The sequence below is a fragment of the Amborella trichopoda genome, chromosome 4 (assembly GCF_054954075.1).
Source record: "Amborella trichopoda isolate Santa Cruz 75 chromosome 4, AtrichopodaSantaCruz75HAP2 v2.0, whole genome shotgun sequence".
NCBI lineage: Eukaryota > Viridiplantae > Streptophyta > Magnoliopsida > Amborellales > Amborellaceae > Amborella > Amborella trichopoda.
Window position 1 is genome coordinate 50,896,141 of NC_142339.1, and position 12,601 is coordinate 50,908,741.

Below are 12,601 nucleotides of genomic sequence, written 5' to 3' on the forward strand. Positions count from 1 at the left end.
CTTTGCACTATTTTATTTATTTATTTATATAAACTAATTTGATAATAAAAATTTGGATGTCCATTCTTCTATTAAACTCGCACTATCAAAAAATATAAAAAAATATTTTCAATAAAACAAAATATCAAAATACTCTTGAAAGTTTTAAGGTATTTTGGTCATTATATTTTATCGAAAAATTATTTTTAATAATTTTTATAGGTGCACCCCAATAAAAAAAGATGGCACGTGCATACAATTTGTTTAAAAAAGAAAAGCTAAAAATAAAATACTTCAAAATGTCGGATAGAAACGTTTCCCTTTTCTTTCTCCGTGCATACCTCCATCACGCTGATGTCTAAGCATTCTACCTAATTTTCTGTCTGGGTGCTATCTCCCTCATGCTGATCTTTGTATGCAACTATGGTTATCTCTCTCCGTGCACTATCTCCTTCACGCTCATCTCTCTCTGCAACTAAAAAGAGATTAATTGATCTCTCTTCTTTGGATTCTTTCCTCTTTCTATGCTTATTGCAATTTTTCTCTAGCTAAATTTCTCTGCTAAATTTTTAGTTACTTGAACCTTTGATGTGAATGACTCACGTGTTGTGTTTTGTTTGTGGGTCTTTTTATTTCGTTGGATTCATAATTTTTTTTCCTTATAATATCCATATAATTTTATAAGAAAAACCAAAAATTTGAAGAGATTTCGATAAGTAAAATTAAAAACTTCGATTTTGGGAAAAAGAGTAAACTGGAGAATGGGAAGCCCCAGTTTCCTTCATTGGCTGCTGTGTAAAATATGTACCGTCAAAATATATGGACCGTGTTGATGGCTTCAGCCCAACTTCAGCAAATGAGGCGGCGGCCCCACAAAAACTTCATAGAATCGTCCATAAGTCCTTTTAAAAAAAGTTAAAGTTCTAAACAATCAAATTAGAAGGCATCTCAAAAAAATTCACTTCTCGGCATAGAGATGCATGGACATGAGAAAAAATGGATTTCAAGTTTTGGAAATAGAGCTTGTAATATATTTTTGGACAGTTAATTTCAAGATTTTAAAGTTTCCATAGATCTTCTCGATGTGCCATTTCTTAAGCTTCGAATTTTATAATTAGAGATAAAAAATATATTATAAAGCTATAAAAAAGATTGCAGTATTGAAACCACTTTCTCAACATTACACTATTTGAAGGTGCACTTTAGTTTGATTGATTATGATTGATTAAAGCCTCCGCTCCACACAAACGCATCCTTTAGAAAATAAAAATAAAAAAGGTTTTCTCATCTCTCTCTCCCTTTTTTTTTTTTTTGTTCTGTATTTTTTTTTTTTTTCAATTAATCCTTACAAAAAAAACTCTATACCAAGTCCCTAGAAAACAGGCGCTATTAAAGCCCCAAGAGAAATCCTCCTCCTCTGCCTCTCCGCTTCTCTACTCTCTGGTTTCTCTCTCTACTATCTCTCTCTCTCTCTCTCTCAGGTTTCACAGAAAATGTATCAAAAGGCAACTCCGGCACCTTCGGAGCAGTCAAACATTGAGCTTCAATCAGCGCAGGGAATTCCTGTCTCTCCTCGTCACCGTCACATTCCAAACGCTTCTTCGCAGAACTGGTCGACTGGTCTCTGCGCTTGTTGTGATGATCCTGCAAATTGTATGTTAAAATTTGAATATATGACCATTGTTATTTAATCAGATGTTATCTTAAGCATTCTCTCTGAGGAATTCATCATTCTGTTTTGGTTCTTGTCCAGGTTGCATCACATGTTGGTGCCCATGCATTACCTTTGGTCAGATAGCGGAAATTGCTGATAGAGGAACAACCTGTGATACCCCTTTCTCTCTCTCTGCATCGGATTATTATTACTTTTTTTGTCATAGATAATCAACGTTCGCAGACTCGGCTGGGCACTCGCAGATCCTGTTTGGGGGGGTTTTGGTGGTTTGGCATGATATTTAAAAAAATTCAGAAAATAAAAATATCAAAAAAATAAGAGATTAGGATGTAATGTGTTTTTAAATTTTTTTTTCTATCGTTTTGGCAAAAATTAAAAAGTGTCAGAATACTTAATTTTACATTTTTCCATTTTTTTTTAAAAAATTAAAAATATCTCCAAACACAAATCGATTTTTTAAAATCTATTTTTCACTAATTTTTAATTTCATTTGGATGTGCTTCTCAAAATCAACCATTAGATGTACTTTTTCATATTTTTTTTAGATTTTTTTACATTTGTTATTTATTTTTACACTTTTTAGACTGGTCGGGACATGCCTCGTTAGGCCGGTTTACCGGTTACTCAGACCTGGCCCTTCGTTTCGGAGGTGGGTTTGATATTTCAAAGACCGTAGATAATAGAATGGCTCACTCTCTCATCTTTCTTAGGTAGGCTGATTTTACATAATAAGATATGAAACACCCAACGTGGGCTATGTTGAATGACCCAGTGGCCATTTTTCTTAACAATTTGGATGTTCCAAATTTTTTATTTATTTAGATGTTTGTTTTTGGTGGTCCTACAGCAAAATTGGGGATCTGTTTCTCATATCATCTATATTCATTTCTTAGATCAGCTAAAACAATACTGATTTGGAGAGTGGCCATTTTTCTTAACAATTTGGATGTTCCAAATTTTTTATTTATTTAGATGTTTGTTTTTGGTGGTCCTACAGCAAAAATTGGGGATCTGTTTCTCATATCATCTATATTCATCTCTTAGATCAGCTAAAACAATACTGATTTGGAGAGCTCACTATGTGAACAATACTGATTTGGAGAGTTCACTATGTGCTCCAGATCAATCCCTTCTCCCTCTTGACCAGTATAGGAAAAATCGGACCGTTTAAATTGGAACTGCAGGTTAGATCGGAACAGACCATATTTCAGTTTTGGCCAGTATTGGTGAGCTGGTCGGGTATTTAAAAAATTAAAAATTTTATATAAAATTTTAAAAAATAAGGGATTTTGGCAGAGATTGAAAATTGTTTTAGTCATTACCACTTATTTTTACATTTTTCCATATATTTGTTTTAGAGATTTTCAAAAACAGCCCGAGGCTCAAAATCAATTCTTTAAAATCCATCTTTCTCATTAATTTTTAATTTCATATGGATGTGCTTTGTTTAACCGCTCGGGGCCGGTTGAACCGGCCGGTTTACCGGTTCCTATTGAGTAACTGTTTCCAGCCCCATGTTTAGTTAACTGTTCCGGTTCGATTTTTCCTACACTGCTCTTGACTATCCTTTTTTTGGGAATCAAATCTAAGCTTTTTAAGCCGATAATCACTTCATCCTTTTCAGAAAAGGGAAAGCTTTTTATGTTCCCACTACAACATAGAAGTTCTATGTTCCCCTTGCCATTCAGCTCTCAATTTTTTATCAAGAGAGCTACTTACAGTTTGATCTTAGATCTTAGATTTGACGTCTTAAAGTATTTTATTTTTAGCTTTTTTAATATATTTTTTTGAATATGAAATTTGGTACGTGTCACCTTCTTTATAGGGGCGCACCTATAAAAAATATTAACAATAATTTTTTGATAAAAATTAATAACCAAAATACCCCTTGAAACTTTAAAGGGTATTTTGGCCATTTTATTTTATTAAAAATATTTTTTTTTTATTTTTTCATTAGTACGAGTTTAATATAAGAATGGATGCTCAAAATTTGATGTCAAAACAGTTTATAGAAAAAAAAATTAAAAATAAAACAGTGTCTAGACGTGACATTGTGATTGGGGCAATCTTAGCCCTCCATTAAAAAATGGACGGTTGGATAAAGGGGAACATAGAACTTCTATGTTATAGGGGGAACATAGAAATATTTCCCTTCAGAAAAATAAGGTCAATAAACTGATCTTTATTCATTTTCAAATTACAAAAGCCCCCTCTAATTAAGTGTCGTTGCTCGTGAGATTAAAAGTAAAGTTTGCTCTTGGTGGACCACGATATATGCACCCTTTTTTAATGATCCAAATTACATGACGTTTGTGTAAGGTGCCCACCTTATACTATACAAGTGTCACCTCAAAATTGTGTCGGAGGACACGATTCCAATGTTAAAAATCTTAAGATGGCTTTAACATCTATGTTTCAATTGTAATTATGAAATTTAAAATTTCGAAAATGTAGATCGAGCCTCGACCCGTAAACACTTTGGAAATTTTAAAAATATGTTGTTTTTAGGGTTAGGAATTGTTTTTTTCTTTGTATCCTTATATCTTTTGGTTGGGATGATCAATTGGAAGGTTTTCTAGATTCAAAACACTATTTTCTACTGGATCTTTAAAGTTTACCGTACTTCTATAGTATATGGTTACAACTTTATATGAAGTTTTTCCATATATAATGATTTTCTCTTATGGACGCTATTAACTTGTGGAAATGCAGGCACGTTAATAAATCTATTTTTGGGATGGCTCTTTGGACTTAATTTTTAGGGATATGTAATCTTTAGCGTGGAGATCATGAATATGAAAAAATAAATAAAATTTCAAATTAAAATGATAAGTCTATTAAAAAAACATTTGAACCATTAATTTCAATTGTTTTTAGATTGACCATACGTTTGCATCCACTGTTAAGATGAATTCTTTATACTTCTAGACGACATGTGTAGAAATGCAATCTAACGCGCATGAAACAATTTTCCTCCTCTTACTGCCATATGTTGTTTGAAACAATTTTCCTCCTCTTACTGCCATATGTTGTTTAAAGAGGGAATATTTTGTGAGTAGACTTAGGAGAGTATATGCTAATTTTATTAGGTGTTGGGACTTCAGTAGTGAGAAAGATAGTCATGACTATTGTTTACAAAATCGCCCAATCTAACTACTAACTACCCGGTTAAATCGGAACCGGCCAGTGGCCGGTTTTAGTTTTGGGCGGTTGGTGTGAACAACTGTTATTTAAAAAACAAAAATTAAAAAAAATGTATATAAATTCTCAAAAATAAGGAATTTGATTTGCAATGCATTTTTTAATATTCTTTACATTATGGTAAAGATTAAAAAAAAAATTGATCATTAATACGCACTTTTATATTTTTCTCATTTTTGATTTTTTTTAAAAAATAGCCATTAGAAAATATAAAATGGATTAAAATCTATTTTTTTCATTAATTTTCAACTTCTATTGAATGTGTTTTGTTTTAATCATTCTTTATACGATTTTCATATTTTAGTATTTTTTTTTTTAACATTTTTTTAACCATCCGGGATTTACCCGGTTAGAGCGGTTGAATCGGCCTGTTTACCGATTAGACAGGATAAACCGCTTTCAAGTTCATATCCAGGGCTCGATTTTGCGAATTCTGGTCATGACAGTTATGTCTGCTAGCATGCTTCTACGTCAGGAGAAAGTCATGTTCAGTTTCACCTTTGTCCATATGCTTCTAGGTCAGGAGAAAGTCATGTTCAGTTTCACCTTTGTCCATTCTGTTCCCAAAGAGCATTATCCTCCAAGGAAGAACACATGTTTGAGCTTTGAAAAATAAAAAAGAAATTACGGAAAATGGTTAAGTGGCCCTGGGTCCAAATGAACAATTTGGACTCCCATTTCAACCTCTTTATTAGGCATGTTTGATTGATACCAAACCCTCAAAACCATATTTATCATAAGGATTGTATAGGCTATTTATTTTTTGTATAAGGAAGTCACATTCCCTTTTAGCCATTGGGTGAGAAATCCAATAGATAAAAGTGTGTCACAACATTTGAAAATATTTATTTTGAACTTTGTACCTAAACAACGATACATCTTCAACCATCCGATTGTAAATCTAATGGTCAATAATGACTGTGACATCCTTGTATAAAAAATAAGTGGTCTTATCATATACAATTCCTTTATCATAATCTAAGATCAAATTCATTTGTATGCTTAGAAAATGCCAAATTAAATCATCCCTCAAGATTGAATATGCAGTCTCCATTTTTGTTCTAAGGAATTTTGAGCCTAGAAATTTTTCTTTTCGTAATTGATCCTAGATTGCATCACAGATAGCTCAGAAGAGTTTAGTAAACAACTACACAAGTCCCCCTTTCTAGATGCTCTGGCCTGGCCCCCAAACTACAATTTTTGCCTGCTGGACCACCATGCACACCCCTAAAGTTTATTCGGCTCGTTGGCTAGGAAATCTGGCGAGAAAATTATTTTTAGGGCGAAGGCTAGTAGGATTCACATTTCTTTTCTTTTTTAGGCTTGAAATTTAGAAAATAATATATGAGGAAAATATTTTTCTCCATTGAAAATTAGATCCAAAGTCAAAATATATGTTCTCCATGGAAAACATTACCAAGAAAAACATTTCTAGGGATCCAAACCAACCCTTGATGCACATAAATATTCTACATAAAAATAGGTATTCTACTTGCAATACTTCCAAAAATGGAGATAACGAAGTTATATTGCAAGTAGAGGTGTTTACACGGGCATGGGAATTGGGCTTGGTCTTGGGCTTGAGTGGTCATTGACGTACAACAATACTACATTTTAAGTTCAATTCTTAGCACTGAACAGCCCAAACAAACCAAAACAAAATGGGAGGGTGAGGGAGTGCCTTCTTTCTACTACGTTTTTTATTTTCCTAAAACTAATACTTTCCTTTGGTGTTTTTATCGAACCGCTTCGCAATTTTTGCGTGTAATCGCTGACGATGTTAATCTTTTATGTCATTTCAATTTTATTAGATATCTCCAAAATCTTTTCCCTTCGGGGTAGTTCAATAGTAGGAATCAAACTTGAGATATTGTGCTACTAATGTCAACTGCTAACCACTCGAGCTCGTTCTCGACTCAATTTTCCTTTGGTCATCGAATGCTGAAACCATACCATAATGCCTAAGTGAAGAACCACCTTTTACCTCTAACTTTTGAATGAAGTTATTGATACATATTTTTTTCATTTTTGAATGAATTGTGCAGCATGTGGAGTGAGTGGCTCCTTGTATGGGCTCATGTTGTTGATCGTGGGGTGCGCATGTTGCTACTCATGCTTCTACCGTTCAAAGTTAAGGAGCCAATATAACCTCTCAAAGTCACCTTGTGCCGATTGCCTTGTTCACTTTTTCTGTGAAGGATGCGCCTTGTGCCAGGAGTACAGAGAACTCAAAGCTCGTGGTTTCGACATGTCTATTGGTAAGAACTCATCCAAATCCTAGACATTTCTTGTATATTTCTCATCGATTTTCAATGCAACATTATTTTGTTTTAAACCCATCCCATTCACTTAGAGGTGGCAATGGGCTCGGTGGCCCGGTTTGGCCCAAAAAAACAAGGGCTGCAGCCACAAGATGTGGTCCAAGGGCTAGGGGTCTCAATGGACCCAGACCCCACGAGTAGACTCGATCCGCATCGGGGTATGGGTCAAAAAATTCGACCCTGTGGGTCAGGTCTAAGTCCAATAATATTCTTTGGGTCCCAATATATGTAATATATTTAGATAAATATTTTAATTTTTGGGGCGGGACCTATTGGGTCTGGATCTAGGTCCCATATCATTCTTTCAGGTTCAGTAGGACATGGATCTGAGTCGACCCGTTGCCACCCCTAGCTAAGGCCATGCCAACATGGCTCGAAGGCAGGGCTGAGCCAGGTTTGGCCCACAACATCGCTGGCCTATTTCAGGCCAGCCCAGCCAGGCCCTTTTTCTTTTTTCTTTATTTTTCTTGAATTATATTTGGCCCTACCGTACCCGTTGCAAGACCTACATTTAGTAATTGTCAACTTATATTACGGATTTTTTAGAGTCTTAGCTTTATACAAACTTTTTCCTTTTATAAATAAATGAATGTTAAATAGTTTACCTTTTAGATAGAGCTCAGCAAATTTTTCCCCTGGATTATTATTATTATGAGTTTCCAATTTATTTTGACAATCTCGATCCTCACCCTTTAATCAACCAGTTGGACCAATTTAGGAATCATATGTCCATGGGACGTTAGGTTTCAGTAAAAGTTCTTTATAGGATGCATTGGATCTAAGCACTTCATTGTCGATTCTACACTAGTACCTTGTTTTTTTTTTATTTCTTGGGGCTGCTAAACGCCTCTAGTGTCTAGAACCGGCAACATACACACATGAAAGGTATTTTTGTGAGGACTTCAACCTACAAAACAATAGGCAATTCAATTTCCCAGATCTAAATGGTCAACATGTAAGGTATAAGAGCCCATAGGTTCGCTTCTGTTGACCCCCTCTCTTACCGCAATGACACGTGGTGGAAAAGAAATTTTGCAAAAATGGTAGTTTACATGTTTGGCAAAGAGGTAATAGTTCAATTTGATTTATTTGATGAAAGTGAGCCAAATAAGTTCACTGTTTCTATTGTAGCGCACAAAAGAGGAAATAACTATTCTTTCAGAGATCTACAATTAAAGAGCTCTCTTAAGGAAGAATATTTTGATAATACTACTTTGGGAAATCTCGAATGGGAAGGTGCTCCTTTTTCCATAGATGTAATTGTTCAGTAGGGAAAAATATTTCCTGACTTCAAAAGAAAATATGTATACTATAGATTAATATATAACATATATGAATAACTCTTTGCAAATTGGTACTGTCCAATTTTTAAAACTATTTCAAAAAAATTACCCCTTGAAGATATAAAGAGTTAAAAGTCCTACTGAAAGTTCATCTTTAGTAAGTTCATCTTCTCCAAAAAGAAAGTTCAATGAAAAAGCCTCTTCTTCCACTTCTTCTAAAGAAGCTTCATGCTCAAAGTCATATCCCGAATACCCTCCAGGATTTGAGAAATATGCACAAATGATGGAAGAAAAATGTGAGTTGCTTAAAAGAGAATTTGATCCTCATATGCCTTTATCGTAAAATGGTGAGGAAATCCTTGATCTTCAATGGCTAAATGGCATTCTAGAAGAAGTTCCTCAACTAAATAAACTTCCTAAATACTCAGACCATCCAGTTTCCCAGATAAAAATGCGAAGATCTAGATATTCCTTAGCCTCTTCATCAGAAACCCAAAAAATGACACAAAAAAATCCAAAATCCCTATCCAATTCAACCTCATTTATTTCTTTGCATTCTTATGTTCTAGAGAAAGAAAATGTCTTAGACAATTAAGGTAATGTCAGTTTCCTTGTGGTTAACAAGCAAGATTTAAATCTGTCTCTGTTTGAGTCTAGATTTTCCAAGTCAATTCGTCAGTATGAAATCATTCTCCATGTCAAAGGTAAAAGAATTTGTCCTATATTTTTACCTTTGTTTAAAAAATTAGATATCGAAAGGTAGAAAAATAAGAAATATCAATATGTCAATATTGGACAAATAGATATTTTTGTCCATCCACACTTAAATTATGATTTAGGAGCAGAATATTCAATCATCTTTCTAGATATCAGACATTTAGAATGAGAGAAAGCCTTGGTTTGTCAAAGTTAATGGATGTCAACAGTAAACAAAATCTTAGCTTTTTTTCTTTTCTTCTTCAAAATTCTGAATATATGAAAGAATCATCTTTAGTTTCCCAATTGAAAATAATGAGAAATGCTAATGTTGAGCAATATGGTCTCAAAAATACAGAATATGACACTTCAATTTTAAATATTGATGAATTAACTCATTCTCCTTCTAAAGAAAACAAGATATCATTATTTGGGTGCACAGATGAATGTATGTCAATAGCATAAGAAGTTGGTTAAACATAGATTCCGTCAAATATGCTATAAGATTTTTACAGGGAAGAGCTGGTTACTCATAGACTCCTTGGAAAATATAAGATCATTCTTCCATATATTCAGAATTTTGAAAAAGAAAAGAAGAAAACTACGATTTCTTTACTTTTGACATCCCTTAATTTGACAAACTAATGCTTTCTCTCATTCTAAATGTTTGATATCTAAAAGGGAGACTAAATATTCTGCTCCTAAATCGTAATTGAAGTGTGGATGAATAAGATTATTTATTTGTCCAATATAGACATATTGATATTTTTTATTTTTTCGCCTTTTAATATCTGATTTTTCAAAGAAAGGTAAAAATACAAGACAAATTCCTTTACCTTTGACATGGAGATTGACTTCATACTGACGAATTGGCCTGGAAAATCTAGACTCAAACAGAGAAAGATTATACAAATCTTGCTTGCTCACTTGAGAAAAACTTACATTTCCTTGATTGTCTAATACACTTTCTGTCTCTAAACTATAGGAATATAAGAAAACATAGGAGATTAAATTGGATAGAGATTTTCGATTTTTCGATGTCATTTTTTGGGATTCTGATGAAGAGGCTAGGAAGATCTTGATCTTAGCATTTTTTTCCAAGAAACTGGAAGTGTCTAATTATTTAGGAAATTCGTTTTGCTCAGGATCTTCTTCTAGAGAGCTATTTAGCCATTAAGGATCAGGGGTTTCCTCACTATTTTGAGATAAAGGCACATGAGGATTAAATTCTTTTTCAAGCAACTCGCCTTTTTTTTCCATCATTGATGTATATTCCTCAAATCCTGGAGGGTATTCGCGAGCATGAAGCTTTTTTAAAAGAAGAGGCCTCTTCATTGAACTTTCTTTCTATTGAAGATGAACTTTCAGCTAGACTTTTAACACTCTTTATATCTTCAGGGGGTAAATTTTTTCAAATGGTTTTAAAAATTGGGCAGTATCAATAAGCAAATAGTCTTTCATCTCTGATATATACTTATTTATAATATACATTTTTTTTTTTGAAGTCAGGGAATATCCTTCATTGAACAATTTCATATATAAGAGAAAGAGCACGTTTCCATTCGAGATTTCTCAAAGTAGTATCATCAAAATCTTTTACCTTAAGAGAGCTATCTAATTGGAGATATCTGAAGGAATAGTGATTTCCTCTTTTATGCACTATTACGAAAATAATGAACTTGTTTGGCTTACTATCATCATGTAAACCAATTTGAGTGATTACCTCATTGCCAAATGTGAAACCTCTTTTCCACCACGCTTTATTGCAGTAAGAGAGGGGGCCAACAGGAGTGAACCTATGGGCTCTGATACCAGAAACATGCAGATTACCAATTGTTTTTTTATATATACAAATCCTTTATACCTAAAATTTTGGTAAAATGTTTGACCTATACTTTTACAAAAGGAAAAATATAAACAAATAGTATGTTCAACCAATTATATCCAAAATGCGCCCACCCCTGTCAATGAATGTTGAGTGTTTGATGGTTCTATCTCGGCAAGGACACTTGGACTCACAATCATTCCATAGGCCCCAAGGCTCATATGATATCAATAGTATGTGTGTAAGTGTGTGTTTATGGACATTGTACAATATGACTATTTACTTTTAGTATAAAGAGGTCATAATTATTGTTGACAGTTAGATTGGAAATAGGGTGGTTGGGGATGTGTCATTGACTAGGCATAGAATTTACAATACAATATCTCTAATTTATTTTATAACATACTTCAATCCATCAAATTTCTTATCCAATAACTAATGGTGATTGTGACTTCCTTGTACAAAAAGTAAATAGTCTTATAGCATACAATCCGTTCTATGTATACTTTCCCCTCCCCCCTCTCCATGGATGTGATCCTATACACATGCATACTCATATTTGGACTTTGGACTATGTATCTAATTGTGGAGCAAAAAATCTAATCTTCTCAATTTCTTTTTTTCTTAGTTTTTCTTAAAATGAAATGTACATACTTCAATAATTAGTATGTAATTTTCTCTTCTCTCACTTTTTACTTGATAAGGATGAGATATGAGTATTAACCGAGCTTTCATGGTTTTGATATAAATGTGAAGGTTGGATTGGAAACATGGAGAAGCAGACTCGAGGGGTGACCACCATGCCACCGTCCATGGCAGGAGGCATGACTAGATAAGCTCTATTCATTGCTTTTATTTGTGCAGGGTTTGTTTAAGGGTGTGGTTTATATGAGGTCGTGGCCCTAAACAATTAAAGTAGGGCGCACCTTAAAATAATATTTCAGTATCAGAAATCTTTATGATGGCCTAAAAATTTATTTTCATCTCTAATTAGAAAATTTAAAGTTAAAAAATAATGTAGATCGAGCAAATATATGAGCACTTAGAAATCTCAAAAATTGATGGTATGATAATGCATTACAAAATGCATTATTTCCAAGACTTGAGATCTATTTTTTTTCATGTCCATATATATTGAGGTCGAGATAGAGAGTTGAGGGTTTTTCAGTGTTGAAATAACCTTTTCTAACGAATTTTTGAGGTGAGCCTTAATGTGATTATTAAAGGCTTGACCCTTATATAAAATCTATCCTTTTAATAATTATCCATGAGAGATGATCTATTTACCATTAAAGTTTTATCTTTTCATTTAATTTCAAAACAACCATCAAAATACTCAAATTACATGTTATCATGAGTTGGAATAGTTGCAACTGTTGGATTGGGTGTTATCCAAAATCACCAACATAAAGATATTCCCATATTTTATGGGATTGATTGATATATTAGGTGGGCCTGAAAAATCACCAGCATAAAGATATTTCCATATTTTGTGGGATTGATTGAGATATTCTAGGTGGGATTGAGATATTCCCCTATTTTGTGGGATTGAGAAGTTTCATGAAGGAAATAGAAATCCAAAAAGATTAGGACTTTTGGATTTATCTTTTGGTCTTTTGAG

General features: G+C 33.5%; 1 protein-coding gene across 1 annotated transcript; it reads left to right on the forward strand.

The window, feature by feature from the left end:
- The first annotated feature begins 1,398 nt into the window (after nt 1–1,398).
- On the forward strand, nt 1,399–11,953 carry LOC110006894 (protein PLANT CADMIUM RESISTANCE 2-like). The gene is made up of 4 exons (XM_088865541.1): nt 1,399–1,632; nt 1,733–1,804; nt 6,901–7,113; nt 11,737–11,953. The coding sequence occupies exons 1-4, from the start codon at nt 1,473–1,475 to the stop codon at nt 11,814–11,816; spliced, it is 525 nt and encodes a 174-aa protein (XP_088721667.1). The 5' UTR covers nt 1,399–1,472; the 3' UTR covers nt 11,817–11,953.
- The last annotated feature ends 648 nt before the right edge of the window (nt 11,954–12,601 follow it).

Bases quoted from the DNA above. Each gene is read 5' to 3' on its own strand.
- LOC110006894 (XM_088865541.1), top strand. From the start codon at position 1,473: ATGTATCAAAAGGCAACTCCGGCACCTTCGGAGCAGTCAAACATTGAG. The intron at 1,633-1,732 runs GTATGTTAAAAT...GTTCTTGTCCAG, and splicing joins TTGTGATGATCCTGCAAATT to GTTGCATCACATGTTGGTGC. The intron at 7,114-11,736 runs GTAAGAACTCAT...ATAAATGTGAAG, and splicing joins TGGTTTCGACATGTCTATTG to GTTGGATTGGAAACATGGAG.